Source organism: Ictidomys tridecemlineatus, chromosome 7, assembly GCF_052094955.1.
Source record: "Ictidomys tridecemlineatus isolate mIctTri1 chromosome 7, mIctTri1.hap1, whole genome shotgun sequence".
In the NCBI taxonomy this organism is placed as follows: Eukaryota; Metazoa; Chordata; class Mammalia; order Rodentia; family Sciuridae; genus Ictidomys; species Ictidomys tridecemlineatus.
This window is the reverse complement of record NC_135483.1, coordinates 115,561,855-115,581,768: the sequence shown is the minus strand read 5'-3', so window position 1 is coordinate 115,581,768 and position 19,914 is coordinate 115,561,855. Positions and strand designations below refer to the sequence as shown.

The window sequence follows — 19,914 nt, the reverse complement described above, 5'->3', positions numbered from 1 at the left end:
GAAATAACATTATGAAATCATGAACCATGACATTGACAGGCATGGTGTTTTGCTCATGTCTAACCAAACAACAGAAATCATTTAAGTATTTACACCAATGGGATCTTAATTTGATGCAGAGAACTAGTTACTCAAGTGATGAAGAAACTGAGATAAAAGTAAGGAAACTAAGAAATTAGCCACAGTAGGAAGCTACTGCCTCCTTTAGGCTAGAAAGGAAAAGAGGGTCTGTATCATTACAGCAAACCTGAAACCAGAGTGGGCCTATCCAGGCAAAGCAAGAATCATGGAGGAGTTGGATCCTCAAGTAGAAGAGCAACCTGTGACAGACAGGTGGATGAATACAGCCGTGAGGGAAGAACTAATAAACCATCCAGACTTTGCTTCTCCCTCCAACTATTATATCCTGCCAGTGGCTTCCATTGGCTTTCATAGCTGGAAGCCAATCCTTATGTGCACCTATGAAATTCAGCCAGTGAAGTTCAACCCTCTGGTACAGCGTACAGAAAACAAGGACCAGGAAAGAGACCCAGACTTAGCATACATTGTCATATCCTGTGAATTTACTGAACAAACTTACCCTTCATTCTAATAAAGCCAAGAACTTATGATCGAATTGGTGGTGTTCTCATTATATTGATTCCATAAGAAAATGTGATCTGAGATAAAGTCCTGGACTCCTCTGGGTCTGGATACAAATGTTTTTAAAATTTGAAATATTTTTTAGCTTAACTAGTGCTCAAGGGAGCAAAAGTGCCTCCTCTGGTGTGATTTTTAGCCATTGCTAAGGATCTAGGTGCTATTCTTCCATTGCTTCAGGATATTTAAATATGAATTACAATCTAGAATGAACCCTGAGTTTAGAACACTAGAACCAGTTTCAAGATTATGCCAAAAATAAATGGGTTAGTATATGTCTCTGGCCAACATTCTAACATATTGCCCGCATTACACTGTTGGTTCACCCATCCATTTTTCATGTTAAGAAATCAGGACATTTTGCTCTTCTGAGTTAGTTTAGGAAAGGTTGCTGAATTTTAGTCTCTTTGTCTTGCTATTAAAAAAATACCATAAACTGCATAGATTATAAACAGTAGAAATTTATTTCTCACAATTCTAATGTCTGAGAATTTTACCATCAAGGCACCAGCAGATTCAGGGTCTTTTGAGGGCCCACTCTGGTTCATAGATGGCAACTTTTAGCAGTGTTCTCACATGGTGGAAGAGGTGGTCGCTCACTCTTGGATCTCTTTATAAGGACACTAATCCCATCACCAGTGTTCTGCCCTCATGACCTAATCACCTTTCAAAAGTCCCACTTCCAATGCCATCACCTTGAAGATTAGAATTTCCAAACGTGCATTTTGATGGAACACAAGTATTCCAACAATATCCCCATTTCTCCTTGCCTTGAACAATGAAAGGAAAACTTTCCTGTCTCCTCTTTTGGGTTACTTTTCCAACCACAGTTCCCCTGGACAAACGCTATTAGCACCTGTACATCATCTTACATTTTAAAAGGAGTTTCCTAAGCACTATCTCATTCATTCTCACCATAACCCATTCTGTAAGAGTCAGCAGAAACACTTGCTAAAGCCCTGGATCCCAAGCATGCAGCCTGCCTCTCCTCTGCTGTATTCAGTTCTGACCATGTTTGCATCTCTGAAATTCTGTTCAAATTGGATTTAAGTCTAGGATATCTCAGAGATTGTCCTACTCTTTATGGCAATTCAAAGGTCACAACCTCACCTGAGTTTTGAGGGCCTGATTTCCTTTCTCTTAAGCTAAGGGAATGGCTTGACTACTATTTTTGAAATCAGTTGAACTAGAGGAAATTTAAGTGATGGGTATCCTACATCAAAGCCCATGAATCAGCATACATAGCAAGTATGTTTCCAAAGGAGATAATTCTCACTTGAAAGTATGAAGTTTAATATGACATTATATCATTAAATAAACACAGAGTAGGTGCCTGAATGCAAATCACTCTAATTTCCCACCAAAATGCTTTCCTCGGTGTGAATGTTCCTCCAGGCTTGCGCATGTCAAGACAGAATATCCAAATAAGTTTTATGAAATGCATGCTTGCCTACTTTTCTTTATTCCTCCTCTTTTTATGACATTAAGAGAACCTGAGAACTATAAAACTTCACTCACCTTGAGAAGTGGACTATATTTATTTATGAAATGAAAAGTCATAATTAGTGATAAGAGCTCCCCCTCTTGCCAGACCCTTTATGAGAAGACTGTTATTACATTAAACAAAGGTGACAGCAACAACCAAAGCTGCAATTGTGAGCAGGCAACAAAAGAAAGACCATGGGAGAAAACCCTCTTCTTTAGTCCTCTTGATTCACTTTACCAGAGCTTTAAACAAATGTGAAGACTTTTGCGAGTGAAAATAAAAATGAAAGGACATGTTGAGGAACTGTTCTCCAATATGGGCCCCTAAATCCCCACTCTAACTCCTGGGAACCCTGCACACACAGTCATCCAAGATTAGACCTCCTAAGTCGAACATTTTTTCTTGGAGATTTTTCTTGTTGGGACTTTAATTAAGCTCCTGCCAGGCTTGCAAGCTTTTTAATTTTACCTTTCTTTCTTCTTTCTTCCTCTTTCCTCCTTATATAAGCTAGCTTGCCAGGAAACTTTTTCCAAGCTGTCACAATTATAGTAAATGTACCCTAAGATATTAAATTTAGAGATGTACCAGTATTTGCTTTTCAAGGATCTATAGCAGAAGTTTTCTTGCATATGGAAAAGATCTTCATTCATTCATTCACTTATTTGTTTATTCTTATTTGTGTGTCTATTTTATAAATCAGAAAATAATAGCAAGGGAGGCTTTACAGAGTGTACAATTGCTATTGGTTAGTAAGTGATCTAATTCACTTTCCCTAAGTCACCCATTAAACAGAAGAAACTCACCACCACTTAATTTGGCTTTCACAGTGCTCATAAGCAAACTGCAGCTATTTACTAGACTGAACCAAGGGAACATGATGTCTCACTTGATGATTTAACACATATTTAAGGATGTAATATTTAATTAGTTATGTTCTTTTATAAGACCCCTTTGTCTGCAAACTCATTGGAATTCTGAAAGTATAAAGGCAGGAGCCAGTGCAAATGGTGACCTCTTTACAACAGATTCCATGAGATGTTACTTTCATTAGAGTAAATATAGTTACATTTGGTTACTCTAAATATGATGCTATCTTCTTTTTTTCTGAATGATATCTTTTGTAAAAAAATATTCAAATAATATTACTGGGTCAGAAATAAGACAAGCTGTCAAAAACACAAAATTTAAAATGAGAGACATGGAGCATTGGGAACATTATCTGTTCTCCTTCGTTTTTATGATCATTATTCTTATTATTTACTTAATAATTCCATGATGACAGGCTATTCTGATGACTGCTTCTTTCTGAGAGGTACTTACTGATCGCCTCCACAAATGGCTCAAAGAAACTGTAGGGGAAGAGTGGCTCAGGCAGCTCCCGGAAAAACATCTTCAGTGCTCCGGTGACAACGTGGATGTCCTCCCACTGGCTGTCGTCCAAATTCAGCTTCTCTTCTGGGAAAACACGAGGAGAAATGGAACAACTGGTTTTAATGAAACAATTACAAGACACTAATTATTATGTTAATGTTTGCCTACTATCATCAGCAACCGTTAACAGCCTTCTGCACCTAGAGGTTTGGTACTGTGCGTGGTTTTCTTTCTTTTTTTTTTTCCCTCCCCTTTTTCCGTAGGAAGGGAACATTTTCAATGGAATACCATCTGTAGGAATGCAGCTAACAAAAAAAAACAAGACACACAAAGAGACAGTGCCATTGACACAGTATGTCAGATACATTTATTCCCATAATGCATCAGTATGAAAATTAGCATCACAGCTCAACATGATTCAAAGCTATTTGGTTTTGAGGCTGAGGGGCTAAGAGTTGCCAATGATGGCCGGCTCAAGGGACCGGCCTAAAGGCCTTGCTGAGCCAACAGGAGACATATGCTAAACATGGCAATAGAAAATGAGTTATTGCTTTACATGTGTTAGCCTTGCTATGTACAAGGGAATAATGGGTAACACTTTTTTTTTCCTTTTTTTTTTTTGCCTGAATATAAAGTCAGCAAGGAATAGAATGCTGAGTGAGAAAGGATATTAATTCCTTCTTACTGCTTCAAAAATATCTTTTTTTTTCAGTTTTCATCTCAGTGAGGAGAATGTGCCCAGCAACAATATTAGACAGACCCCTGTTGGCCTACGTAGGCTATGCAAAGCTGTCAAAAATGATAACACACTGAAGACAAACCACAAGTGCTTACCAACTCTTTAGAAACAAGAGAAGTCTTTGCTTGGGAGGTGTGAGTTGAGACGCTGAAATACTAAAGAAAGTAACTGCCAGAATGAAGGTTTTAGTTGAAATAAAATGTGCCAGGCAGTTGTTATCTTCCTTTCCCCCAGCAATCTGAAAGTCTGGAAGCATTCTCTTGAAGAAATGGACGTATTTGTGTCGGAGAGTGACATCTTTACATACAATTAAAAGAAAGCAAGACAAAGGTATTGCTGTTGATCCCTAGGATTTGTCTTTCTGAATGTGCAACATGGAAAATGTTTTAGATACTGGGCTTAAAGAAAACAAAAAAATAATTGTTTTATACAATCTGGGGGTTAACTGAAAAGCTGAGAATCCTGCAAGAACTTAACAGGTATATGATCAACTAGAATTTTGTTTCTTTACTGATGTCTTGGGCTCACAGTCACATGCCTCCTCCGTGTCAGTTTCATGAATGCTGAGGAGTATTTCTCACCAAAAAATGTAAGGAAAGCCGAGAATTGTCACTGTAGGGATTCTCTGCATGAGCTGTTTTGCTAATAATGTTCATACCCTTTTAAAAATATTAGCCCAGATCTCTCTCAGATCTTTTATTTTTTTCTAATGGGCTATAATTTTTAGGACTAGTAAGTGATGTTCCTGTATAATAATATATTGGGGGCAAAAAAGAGAAATTAGGTGGATCTGTTTATGTCAGATGGACTATTTTCTTCTTCCTTTTCAATCTTCATTCCTACCTCAATCATAACACAATAATATGATCCACAAGAAAATCAGCAGAGGAGACCTTCTTTCTGCCCTGCAATCATTTTTGATTGATTGTAGTTCAACAATTAGTCTTTTATTTGGCTACACACTATTGAAATAGGCCGACAGCATCTTAGCAGGCCAGCTTTAAACAGTCAACTGTTAACAATAGCATCAAAAAGGGAGACCTGATGGGGTTTACTGTCACTTTAAAGAACGGGGTTTTCACATTGTTGAAATCTGTCAGATATTTTGAAATGTCCCTCTCACTATGGTGCCACACCCCCTGCGTGCCCTTATAATAAAATTGGTTTTACTCCTGATTAAATCATTTTCTCCCTACCCACTACCATACTTCTCATAATGGACCTGTGCGCTCTACAGCTGGTGTTCTTCCCATGGTACCAATTCTTACTTTATCTTTTAAGCACTTTGCTGCTAAGATCTCATGCAGAGTGCTTATGTTTTGTTAAGAGCTTCATTCTTAGAGAAATAGCTTAACACATGTTCTAAAAATGTTGTACAACTTATTGCTTAAAACACATTTAGAAAATGTATAAGTACTGTAGCTTTGGCACTGAACTTTAAGTGGAAACCTAAACATACACGCACACACGTACACACAATTGCACATATACAACTATCGCTATCAAAAATTTATCTGAAAAGTCCAACAGGAAATGACATTGGGTGCATAGGTTTGAGATTGCTAAAGGGGTAATAAGGAATGATTTTATCTTAAGAAACCACCACTGGCAACAAATAAGTAGAGAAATATAGTAGTTTGCTATCAAATGGGAAAATCTATCTGAAAAACATTAGGAAAGCACAAGGAAACATACATATTCACTATGGTGGGGAAGGTGAATCAAGTCCAAAAGGCAAAATATATTAGGGACTCAAGCAATGGAAACCCCCAGCAAACATCATAAACCATCCTGGTTATTTTGTAGGGTTTATCTCAGTGTGATGAAATTTTTCATATGAGAACACCAAAAAACATTACATACCAGAGTCCAATACTGGGAAGAAGTCTGGTTGAATCAAGACATCTAGTCATCTTTACTAAGTCTCAAGATCTGTCCTGGATTCTAATTTTAGGTGCTCTAATTTTAGGCTATCTGAAATTCACTTTGGTTGTAACTTTTGGGTTAAAGCACATAAACAGAATTGATTATATGTGAAGCTCCAAATTCAAATCCTTTGTGATTTTTATGAGATCACAAAAATATACCTAAAAGTTGTGTCCATATAAGCCTGTCTTAAAAAGTGCTCTTCATGAAGAGTTTTTAGTACATTTTACTTACTTATTTTTGAGTGAACTCTCTCTATATAAGTAATAATATATATATTATAGGTATGTGAAAGAAAAAAAGTTGACTACAGCTATTAGGAACAATTTTTCTTACCAAGGAGAACTAAAAAATAGATCTTTGATAGCTATAGAAGTCAATGGTAATTTCCAAGGAAAAAAGGAATTTAAGCACCACTTTCTTCTTGCATTATATATTGCTCTATAGAGGGCATAGCACCATATACTTTAAAAAGGTACAGCTGTCAAGGTTGTTTGATATCTCTCAGAGGAGGGAGCTTCACTGGGAGCTAAAAAAGATTAATAAAGTGAATATTGATGAACTTGTAGACATTTTATATCTTATATCTGTCCTCTACAATTTTATTCTATCAACTTGGAGCATGAGCAGAGACAAACTAAAAGAGCAAACAAATCACCCTAAAAATGCCACACCATGCCTTTTATGGACTGAATTACGTCTCCCACCAATCCACAACATCATATACTTAAATCTTGAACCCTACTATCTCATGATGTGACTATTTGCAGATAAGGCCATTAAAGAGAAAATTAAGGTAAAATAAGGTCATGGGGGCCCAATCCAATACTACTGGTGTCCTTACAAGAAAAGACTAGGACATATGAGAAATCCACTTTTGTCTTTCCTCTTTGATATATCTACAATTTATATAGAAAGCAAGCCAACACATGATACCAAAATATCCCATCAAACATTAAGATATAATACAGTCTTTCTTTGCCTTTTTTTTTTTGTACTGAGGATTGAACTCAGGAGCACTGAACCACTAAGCCACATCCTAAGCCCTTTTCTCAAATTTTATTTAGAGACAGGGTCTCACTGAGTTGCTAAGTGCCTTGCTAAGTTGTTGAGTCTGCTTTTGAATTTGCAATCCTCCTGCCTCAGCCAGCCAAGCCACTGGGATTACAGGCATGCGCAACAATGCCCAGCTCTTTACCCTTTTTAAAAAAATGCTTTAAATATTTTGAAAGTTTTTGTAGTTTCCTTAATTTTTTCCCCTTTCCTCTTCAAGGAGGGCACACACACACACACACAAAAAAACAGGCTTTGTAAGTCAGGTGGCAGACCAAACCATATCCTCTTAAAGTAACCATTTTTAATTATAGGATTTCTAATAACTTCCAGGGGGCTGATCTGAGAGTACAAACTTCCTATTGAAATCCACTTTTGTCTTTCCTCTTTGATAGGTACCATGCCATAGACAGTTGATTTGGTTTACATTGAATTTTTCCTGTGAACGTTTTAAATGTTCTCAGCTACATAAACAATGAAATATTTCTTCTCTTGAAATAGTAGTTTGAAAATGGCAATCTTGATTTTATTCTTTGCCACACTGGAGTGTATCCTGCATGTTTACAGAGCAAAGCATCTGAAACAGGTTGAATCTGAATAAAGAAGCAATTTTTCAACTAATTTCAGCTTCAAATCCTTCCTCTGAATAAAGTTAGCTACTTTTATTTATCTGGCATTATCTAAAAAGCTATATATGTTGTTTCCTATATTTTGCAAATGTGACCTAGCCCTCTTGTTGAGAAAACATTTAGATATGATTGAGGAACATAGTATCATCTTTCTCTGTCCAGAATTATTGGGCATTTTATTATGGGCTAGGGCTGCCACAGACTGGGTGATTGAAACAACAGGGATGTATTTTCTCAGGGTTCTGAAAGTTCAAACTCTAAGCTCAAGATTGAAATAGGTTCAAGATACTCAAGATAGGTGTAGGCTCCTTTTTTTATTTTTTTAAAATAGTGTTTTAGTTGCCAGTGGATCTTTATTTATTTATTTTTATGTGGTGCTAAGAATCAAACCCAGTGCTTCACAGATGATAGGCCAGTACTCTATCACTGAGCCACAAATCCAGCCCTCTTTTCAGCTTTTAGAGGGCCATTTCAGTCATTTGAGAATCCCCAGCCATGAAAACAATGTCACAGGCTAATATGAAAGACAGTTGCTCTCTTTGAAGGAGGTGGTGCAGTCTTCCACCGTATCCAGCATAGTGAGTCAGGAATAAGAATGTCTTATTTGTATTTCTCCCCAGATTTCATTTGAATGTAAATAATAACATAATAAATAGGTACAACTGAAACTTAAGCGAGCACCACAGATGGAAAGTATAACAAATGTGTCGTTGCTGTGTGCATTTTTAATTTATAATAGCATAACATAAAACATCCTCCCGTCATCATAACTCCATGCAGAATGCTACCTTATGAAGTGTTCCTATTGATATAATGCTTTTCTTCAGGCTCCTAGATATTTCGTCCAGGCATCTGGAAAGTGGTAGGCCTGTTGAGATTCTAACACTAGAACCACCACCAAAATGACCTGCCTTTTCTTTAGGTTAGGGTCATAAAAAAAAAAAAAAGATGTATTCCTTGGTGCCAATACATATTTCTTCAATTGCTTTGTTACTCAGAGCTTCCAATGCTTCTCTTATTTCCATTTGGTCAAAGGCTTTTTGTACTCTACAGACACTGTACACAATGCTTTATTTTATTTGACCGTCTTCTCCAAATAGATTCTGAATTTACTTGAATTCCATGGATGATTTCATACATTACATACTCCAAAGGGTGGAGAATCCGTAGGATTAAATTTCAACAGTCATTTCTGAAAACTTGCTTCATATTGGCACTAAATGACACCATTTCTATTTGTTTCTTCCAATTTATGTTACATCTTAGATTATTAAGAAGAGGATCAGGTCAAAATATGTATCACAGTGTTATGTAGGACATAAATAAAACTAAGTCCTATAAACATCCATTTATAGGTAATATGTCTATTGTAGGAATATGCACATATGTAGAGGTTTCTTCACTTCTTATGACTTGTCTAATTAGGATTCAGTGTGGTAGTATATGAAAAGGATCTGCTACAGGTTTGTCATATCATTATTAGAAAAGTTATTTATACATTATATTCTTTATCAACCAGACTGGCAAATGTTTCCAGAATCTAGAATCTAATGTAATTTCTGGCTTTTCTTATTCCCCTTACTATATTGTCTGTACATGTGGGGTTAGCAATGGGAACACAGAGCTGGATAAGGACTTTGCTTTTTGCTAATACAGAAGTCTGCCTGGAAATATCCTTTCAAGAAATTAGAAATTAAATGTAAAGTTGCTAAATAGAGACTTTCATTCACTGAAACCCTTCTATCCCCAGATAGACATTTGTTAGTTGTCAATTTAAGACAACCAAAATAAATAGAATCTTTCTATCAATTATTCAGGATAATAATTCCAAAAACACTACCATCAAAAATGAACTGACTTTTCGATAAGTTAGGGTCATAAAAATGTTGCTGTATTTTAAAATCCAAATTCTTCTGATTGGTTTGATTTGTAAGAGTAACATAAGCAATTTATTTTTAAATTACAACATAGGGATAGCCAAAATATGAGCTGGGAAATTTACAAATTTTGCAATTACTTGTATAAAATTAGGCGGAATAGCTAAGTCACTATGTATCCATTTCTTTTTGATGCCACAGAATAACACTATGATTTCATTCTACATCTACAAGTTTAGAAGAGTGATATAGATTCTTTAATGAATGTATGTATTATCAGTAATTGATTATTTGATTTTTTAAAATGTAGCTTTAGTTTTTTTCTACCTTAAAAGGGAGATTTCCTCCCTGACTCCAGAGACCTTTTGATAATTCTGACTTACAAAAATATGGGTCATAAAATCACTCTTTTGTTTCACTATTATAAATTTGGAGTAAGATAATTCATATGAGTAATTCCAATTGTGGGGTTATTTTTACTTAAATTACTTAAAATTAATTGATTTTTATAATACTTGGTAACACATAGTTGACATGTTTAATTTTTAAGTATGAATTGTGCAGTGTTTACTACAATTTTAATTTTTTTATTAGTTTGTACTAGTTCATATATTTAAACAATTTAAATTTCAAAATATATTATAGTGTATATTACAAAACTCTTTCTTTCTGGCCTTTCTCTAAGACCAGAGTTTACATCCCCAAAAGAAATCTATACTATTACGTTTTTCACAAATTCTTTCAAAGATATTTTCTATACTCAAGCAATATTACTGTCCACCACCATCTTAAAAGAAAATCTACACTGTTTTATATCTTGATATATTTCACTTGTTAGACTTTGGAGTTCATTCAAAATTAGTACATAAAGAGTTTCCTCATTTTTTATAGTTACATATTTATCTTTATGAATGTAGAATAACTTACTTAGCCCGTCTTCAATACTAGAATATTTCCCATTGTGCATATGTGAGACATTTTGTACTTATTTACATCCATTTCAGGATACACCTGTGTGAGTAGAGCAAATTCCTAGATCCAGAATTTGTGGATCAAAATTTGTGTGTACACCTAATTTTTAAAGACATTAACAATTTTCTCTTACTACTATTGCTTCAATTTATTAGCATCATAAATGTTGACAGACTATGTCTCTTTGAGGATATATAATCAATATTTCTTACCATTCTCCTCATATACCTGTAGAAAAATTATGTATAGATGAAAAAAGTATGACAATAAGTTAAATGAGGAGAGAAGGAGGGGGTGAGAGAGAAAGAGGAGGGATTTGAATAAAAACATACAAATAATCCTTATTAAATAAAAAAAGAGAGTCTTCTGAGAGACTCAACTTCTGATGGAGTGCCAAGTTTGAATCATTAAATTACAACAGGTAGCTAACAATTGATGTTTAATAAATATATAGCAAGAATTATAAATAATAGAATACATTTTATAACAATAATTGCTTTTAGTTTGATGAACTTGAGGAAAAAGAAACAAAATGAAATAGGAAAAAAGAATTATCTGAAAAAAATAAAAACTTCTTTTATTTTTGAAAATGAAATGAATGAGTGGAATTCCATCATTATATAGGAATTGCAGTGTCAGGTGATGTTGTGCACGTCTATAATCTCAGCCAAGGCAGGAGGACTGCAAGTTAGAGGCCAGCCTCAGCAACTTGGTGAGACACTGTTTAAAATAAAAAGGGTTAAGGATGTAGCTCAGTAGTAGAGCACCACTGGATTCAATACCCAGTGCTAGGAAAAACAAAATTATAATTAATAGTATAGATCCAGGTCTAATGTGATATTAATAAAAATAATGTATTTATTCATTGAAACCACTTATGAGCACCTATTATTAGGTGCAGGTAGAAAGATAATTATAAAGATAAAATGAAAAATAAAAGATATCAGATAGTGCTATATGCTCTCTTGATGTAATGACAATTCTCCAGTTCTATGTAATGTGACTAATAAGATTGTGCTGTCTCTAGGGAAGAAGCTACCTCTTTTAACTTTATATTTGCTTAATTAATAGAAAAAAATGCTTAATTTGTTATTTACTAATTACCTTTTTAATAAATATCATGTTAGTGATGATGATGACTGAGTCACTCTCAAATCTGAGGATGTCTACCGTTTCTCTGGTAGAAAGGAAGATGCCATCTGCTGTGGTCTCAGGTCACCTACCTCTTGATACTAAAATGTCTTTTCAAGTAGTACAGACAGTTTTGACATATATTTTGACATATATGAGCCTATCCTCTCCCAGCAGAACAGAAATGTTCTTGAACTCACTTCAGAATGCACATTATGATGGTAGAAGTCAGTGGCGGAGTTCAAGTGACACATCTAGGAAGATACAGGGCTTTTGCCACCATGTTCTCTGATCTTGCCTTTTCTTCTCTTCCAGCCTATACAAGCCTTGCTACTGACTCCTGGTCTCTGCCTAAGGTTTGTGAAGCAACTCAGACATCTATGGTATTAATTTTGATTTTTGCCTACCTTAGGTTTTATTTCAGATATTGCTTACTCTTTTTTTCCAATAATAGCCTGATAATCCCATAAACTGTCATGCACATCTGATTAATTTAACTATAGGGCTTAATCAAAGGGTCTCCCATGTATCCCTCTCTTAAAGGAATTTGTTCTCACTCATTTTTGTATTTCCAGAGTTTAGCCTAGTGCCCAGTGCCTGTTACACTCCATTTACTATTTGTGAATAGTGTGGATCACTATTAAATTTTAACCTATTTTGATATCAGAGCCTATTTCAGACTGAATTAACAATGATGATGATAATAAATACATGTACCTGTGCACAGAACATAATTTTTGTATTCTTTTTGCTCATCTTGCTCTTTCAAAACCAGTATTAAAGACATAAGTAGGTTACTTGTTTACTCATTTATTCATTTATCAAGTACTGAATTCAAAGTTTTTGTAGGCATATTGTGGCAACCGGAGTAAAAAATAAAGAAAAATATATATAGATATTATACTCAAAGAGCTTGCAGTATATAGGAAATTTAGGCAAATAGGAAAACTATAATAAAACCTGGTAAATGTTATAAGTCTGCTATGGGAACATGGAAGAGAATCATGTAGTTTCTTCTGGATGATACTTTCCAGACAAATTATCACATTATAATTATCTTAAGTCATGATCAGTCAGGTGGGTAAAGGGACAAGGGCTTTGAGAAAGGGATGAAAGAGGTATATGAAAAAAATTCAGTAGAAGTAACAGTTATGTGAAGGACAGGAGAACCTGATGCCATTGTGAAGCCAAAAGTTGTTGGAGAGCAGCGAATGGCAGATTCTGTATCTCAGGACATTGAAGATGGAAATAAAGGCAGAAGGTACTTTCTGCAAGTTCTCCCAATTAAAATAGTCTGGATGACTACAAATAGAGGAGAACATTCTAGAGAGCTGCTCTGGCAGTATTGTGTAGGATGGAGCAAAGTGAACATGTATAAGAGGGACATTGTGTCCAAAGACACCAAGAATGAGGAGTTCAGTTGACCAGACTGGTGTGTTAAAATACTGCATATTCACATTCAAAACAGTCAATTAAAGGACATAGGAAATAAGGGGGACACCCAGGTGTATTCATGAAACTATTTCATAGTGGAGAATAAAGTTTTGAAAACTGATGGATACATGTATAAGGATTAGAGTTCAGAGACCAATTATTATGTATCACATTTATTATAAGTTCAGGGCAGTCAAAATATTCTATTTTCCTGAAGTTTATAAAAACCTGCTGGTAGTTTGAAAATGAGAATCCATTTGGATTATCTGACTGGAGATAAGACTTCAATGGTGTTTTAGTATCATGCGCTACTTTACTGACTCTACAAAAGGGAATTACAATTAATTGGATTATGTTGGTCTCCACATGCTGACTGTAAGAAAAGAAAGTATAAAAGTGTAACTATTGCTAACAGGTCATATCTATCATCAACCATGGGATTTGCTTTTTTACTTACCAATAAGATTAATTTCTTCCTTACAATCTTCCAATTTGAAGTCATTTTAATTATAGAGTTTAGAAAATTCAAAGGAAAAGGCAAACCTACTTTAAATGTATTATTAATAATTGACCTCATTTTTCTTCATCTTTATGATGGGAGGAAATAAATGGATATCTTGTTTATTGTTTGGAAGATTTTTACTTGCATAAAATCTCTTTGCAACCTTTCCTCAATCTCAACCTAATTAAAATAATTTTAAAACTGTATTTCTATAAAGTTCTTAATTCAGAGCTATATTTATGAGGAGTTACAAAGATGTGGACTCTGCTTTCAAGGAACTTAACATCTAGAAAATAATTAGGCCTGAAAACCCTAAATGTTATTGTGTGTCTAATGAAATATTATATAAAGGTATGAATTACTAGGAGGAAGCAGTAATATTCTCAGGTGCTGTTCCAAGTGTCTCACATAAATTCATTCATTTTATCTTCATATCAATATACGCTGTAGGTACTATTATTAATTCAGTTTTACTGATGTAAAACATAAGTCCGGAGATTAAGCACCTTTTTCAGATTTATTCAGGTATTTAGTGGCAAAGTCCAGGCAATCTGGCTTCCCCTATGCTGTGGTTTGAATTTTTGTCCCTACAAAATTCATATTCAAATTTAATAGCCACTGTAAGTATTATGAGATGGGATCCTTAGGAGGTGATTAAACTAGGAGGTTTCCACTCTTATAAGTGGGATTGATGACATTACAAAAGGACACATTTGGTTCCTTCTTGCTCCTTCTTTGCCCTTCTGAATTCTGCCATATGATGATGCAGCAAAAAGCCCTTCTCCAGATATTGGCACCTTCTTATTGGACTTCCCAGCCTACAGAATTGTGAGCCAATACATCTCAGTTCATTTTAATAAGCCAGTCTGTGGTATTCTATTATAGCAGCACAAAATGAACCAAGACAATCTGAAACTTTAATCTGCTACCACAAAGTGTAGACTGCTTCATTCTGACAGTGGTGACAGATGATGAAGCTTCTTCCAGGCAAGGTCAGTGAAGAATGAATAGGATTTTGATGGACTGAGATGGATGAGGAAGGATGTTCTAAACCAGTGTTATTCAAATGTAGTCCAAGGACCAGCTATAACAGCATTACATAGGATATTATTTGCAGTGAACATGATCAAGACCTACCTCAGACCTACTGAATCAGAATCTTGGGGAGCATCAGTGGTCTGATTTAATAAGTCCTCAAGGTGGATTTTGATGCATGATAAAGTCTAGAAATAGATCAAATTTTGATTAGAGGCCTCTTTATAGCTTGTGCCACGGTGGGTTGTGAAATGTAATAAAAACTTAATTTGGGGGCCATTTAAAATCCTTAATTGCTATCACAAGAGATTAAATATTCTCCTTTAGATAGGATAGAACCATCAAAAGTGTGAGTGGGGAAAATAATAACATCTAGACTGTATTTTATGGAGATAAGTCTGTTTGAAATACAAAGTTGCTTTTGAGAGGTGAGAAGGTAGAATATGCAAATTAGCTAGGAAGCTATTGCAACAGTTCAGGCAAAACACCATGAAGGCCAGAGCTAAGTAGTGTTTGTAGAAATTCAGTATAGAATCTGAGTGTGTGAGGAGTGTTAAGAAGAAGAGAATCAAATAAAACTTTTACTTTGTAGCTAGAAGATGTTGATGCAGATAAGATTTTAGATAATTTGAGAAAATTATTTAAAATTTTTATTTTGCTCAATTTGTTTCTGACATGTAGCCGTCTAGGGTAATGAGTTTGGTTTGTCGATGATGTTGATACTTTTATGTAGTAATGTCATGCAAACATTTGGAAATTTGAGAATGGAGCTTAGTAAAGGGATAAAGATTCCACTGATGAACTTGAAAATTATCAGGATAGAAGTGAAAGCTGAATAATAATAATGATGATGATAATAATAATAACATCAATTGATGACAATTACAACAACAATAACAACAAAAACCATCAATGCCTATCCTGTGTCAGTCATTGTGAAAGGCACTTTACATATACAAACACACTTAACTTCCATAGAAAGCGAGCAAGATACTTGCTATTTTCACATTTATTGTGAGAATCTCAGGGCCAGAGAAATTAAGTAACTAGTTCAAATTTATAAAGAAAGTCAATGTCACAGCTAAGTTTCTAACACTGATCTCATTTCCAAACTATTTTGAGAAACTACCTATGTTGACTAGGAAGGAAAATAGTCATAGGGAAACATATGAGATAAAAAAGACAAAAAGGAACATTTTAATTCATGTCCTAGAATTTAGAACAATTTTTACATGAACTTTTAAAGCAAACATAATATCTGGAATATGATATTAAAGAAATATTTAACAAGAAACATGAATCCTTACATTAATATTTACAATGGTCAGCATCTAAGCAAGTCAGCCAACAAGGTAAATTTTACTATAGACTATGTCTATAGAGTGACATTAGTCTTAAGTGCACTGAACAAGTTATATGTTTTCTGTGATTCGAAATATCTACACAGAAGAACACAGCACCCTGTTAATCCGAGTTCTTTATGTGTTGCAATTAATAACAATTTCTATGTGTGGTTTTTGTCTGCTTTTTGTTTTGCTTTTTTGTACTGGTGATTTAATCCAGGGGAACCCAGACCTTTTTTATTTATGATTATTTTTTGAGACATGGTCTCACTAAGCTGTCTAAGGCCTCACTAATTGCTGAGGCTGGTCTCAAACTTGCGATCCTCCTGCCTCACCACCATTAGTCCCAGGGATTGTAGGCATCTCCCATTGTGCCTGCCTCTATGGTGTAATTTTTGTGGGTTAAAACATACCTGAAGTTGAGAGGAATGAAACACATGAATTAATTGGTATTTCCCAGGTCCAGCAGATGTATCTAAACAATCAAGTTGATATGCTAGTTTGCAAGCAAATTGGAATCCTGATATGTCAAGTACAGATACACTTGTCTGGCTTATAATTCTCTTAGTCCAAAATGTTTAGGAAGGTGGTACTAAACTATGAATCTTGGTTGAAGGCACAAAATGATCTTAAGAACATTATATTTTAATTTTCTGTAAATCTAAGTTGCATTTCATTCAATGAAAGAGCTATTTTTAATTAGTAGAACAGTCATACATTAATTTGAATGTGTGATAAGGCACTTGAATAAAACTCCACAGTACATATCATTTATCGATTGCATTTATATACCGAACACATCTTTGTCTTATATTTTAATGAATAAGTCTTCCAATTCAATCATTTCAGGGTTTTACTTTATGGCCACAATCTGCCATTTCATCCTGAAATTCCACCTAACTCTGAGCATCTGCTGTCTTTAAACTGATATACTCGCTGTTCCCAATCAAGAACTTACTTTGCAACCATCCTTTGGTTCTTGGTCACACTTGACCTAAACATTTTCTTTTTATTTTTAAATTTCGATTGACACATAATCATTGTATTAGCAGGAATATGTAGATGGGAGGCTACCAATTCTTTAAAGCCCAAAGGAAGTGTTCACATTTCAGGAATCCTGCCTAGAGCAATCCAATTTTCCTTGATCTCACGTTCCTGTGAACAGGAACATCTATTGCCTATGGCACTAATTTGGGGATTAAACATTAACAATCATGGCATTCTTGCATTGTTTCCTTCTGCCTTTGCTCTCCTGCACATATTTCTCATTGGTCTGATCTAGTTGGGAGCAGTTTTGCAAGGGGGCCTTAGTCTGCAGTGAATACAGTTCAGATTTTAGGCACTGAGCAGGGCAGAGAATGGTTATGGAGTAGGAAGGAAAACAGAAAATTACCAGTATACCCATCCAATATTGTGTCATTTTGAAACTTGGAAGTCCAATTGCCCAGAGTACTATTTCAAATCCCACAGGATAGTATAACTTGATTTTGAATTTTGTAGAAACTTTCTGGATAGTTATGGAAGGGACAAAAATCTTTTGTGTGAGGCCATCCCTAACATCCTTAATCCCATAAAGAAACACATGTACATGCATTTATTTCAATGTGTAATTATTGACATAAACACAGCTGCTCTCTATGTTAAAGGAACATTAAACTCACAAAAGCATGGAAATTCCTACTTAGAGCGCCTACTCCATTCTTAACATGCCTTGTTGTTCCCAGATGCTGCATGTATTTTTGTGCCATTTAAAAGGTTGATGTACAAAAGCAAAAAGGTGGTAGAAAAATTAACCAGAGAGAGGATTGAGCCAGTAGAATTGTCCTATTCTTAAATTTCATTATGCACTAATCTCCATAATGTCTAGGCACAACAAAACAAATTAAGAATTAAAGAAGAGATAATTTGACTGTGGATTTCTGAATTTGGGGGCAGGAAAGCTACACATGTAAAGATACACAAGACACGTACAGCCAAAACAGAATACTGAAATTGTGTAGTTTATGTAAAACTTAAAATAAATAGAGATTTACACTTCCCTTTAGATCCAGAAATACATGAAAAGTTGCAAGGCAGCCCACAACAAAGCAATTGACAAGAAAGATAGCATCTGCTTTTCTGTCTATTCAAGCTGAAGTTTTTCATTCTAAATGCAAGCAATGCTTCCCAAGTTAACATAATTAACTCATGACAATCCTGAAACATCATAATATAAGATACAGATGGAAATTCAAAGCTTTAAAAATGTCAGCTAACTGCATCAGGATTATCACTTTTTTTTTAAGCGAACAAACCATAATGCTAATTAAAACAGGTGTTTTTATTTCAAACCCTTTTGCATGTTATGAAATTACAACCAGGGTTATTTATTTATTAGTCTGCTGTGAAACATACATCTTAGAGAAAAGGGGATCTGTGAAAACAACAAAGTAAAAAGATAAAAAGAATGACACTCAGTACTGCTTTCTGACACAATAGAGGACCAATCGTTCAATTAGTTAGTAATTTCTGTGTGACTACTTGACAGAATCTACTAATTGTTAATCTTCCACTAACTATTGCTTTACATAATTAATTATATTCAAATAAAAACAACAAAGACATGTGGGCCAGTTGCCCTTTTGAGAATTTTTTTTTCCAAACTGATTCTGCTTACCGACAATATTTCTGGAATGAAAAAGATATTAATCTCATAGGAGAAAACATATAAAAATGTTAGCACATTCTGTCTTTTACCTTGCTTATTGAGCAAAACCTCCCCCCACCTGCCTCACCCCACGAAGGACAATAGCAACAAAATTACCCTAGAGCTACTGACTGCTTTACACAAATCCAGCCTTGAAACAATTCATAACAATCAAAGTTCTTTGAGTTGAGATCTTTCATATTAATTTAGAATTGCATAAAATTCAAAGTAACCCATCCAGAGGTCAAGCATCATTCATCATTAGTTGAAGTGACATTTTCAACCCTTCATATTGCAGCTGCTAAAAGGGGAGGGGGAAAGGTATTCTTTAGGAAGAAAAAAACAAGACAGAGAGTACAATCCTTGTTCTATCTACCAAAGAGAAAACAAGGTGCCTCTATGTCAGCATGATAATATGCTTAAATTTGGTGATGTCATTCTTCCCTAACCTCAGAGTCACTAAGCACATGGCAGCTGCATTCCTCCACTTAGGAGTTCTGGTGGCCATCAGTATTAACCATTTTAGATGTAAATGAAGTCCTTCAGTGGGGTGGAGAACATAGCTTTGTGAACTATGATTTATGTCCCAATCCTATCTTGTTTTTGAGAGATTGTAACTTGTTAACAAGGCTGCCCTTGTTCTTGTGGCATCCTCCAGGCATAAAAAAATTCTGGGAAGCTGAGTATGATCACTTCTGAAACTGCAAAACAGCATTCCAAGGCTTTGCAGCAGACACACTGGCCAAATTAGTCCTCTGAAAGTTTGCAGTTCACAAATGAAAGATCTCTCTTTCACTTTTGCGGAATGCTTTCTTTTCTCTGAAACATTAAGGTCAGGACAGGAAATGGTAGCTATTAAAATGAAAAAAGCAATCAGGAAAAAAAATAGATAGCTAGTATTTAAATGACTAATCACTCACAAGGCTTTTGATAATGCATAGATGTTTGCAAAATCATAAGACATGTCTGGATTCTAAATTATCAGGGTTATTTGTTCTAGGAAGCAAAGTTTCTCTGGCAAATGTTCTAAGTCCAAATATAACTATTATGAAATATAACAGTGAAGGAAGGGGATTTGGATGTTTCTACTA

General features: G+C 35.0%; 1 protein-coding gene across 2 annotated transcripts in view; it reads right to left on the bottom strand.

The window, feature by feature from the left end:
- Arhgap15 (Rho GTPase activating protein 15) overlaps positions 1–19,914 on the bottom strand; it is a 591,785-nt gene that overhangs the window by 126,147 nt on the left and 445,724 nt on the right. For both annotated transcript variants that reach the window (XM_021723074.3, XM_040294270.2), the window contains one exon: positions 3,446–3,580. In XM_021723074.3, the coding sequence (XP_021578749.2) occupies positions 3,446–3,580 (135 nt within the window). The remainder of the gene's footprint in view (positions 1–3,445; positions 3,581–19,914) is intronic.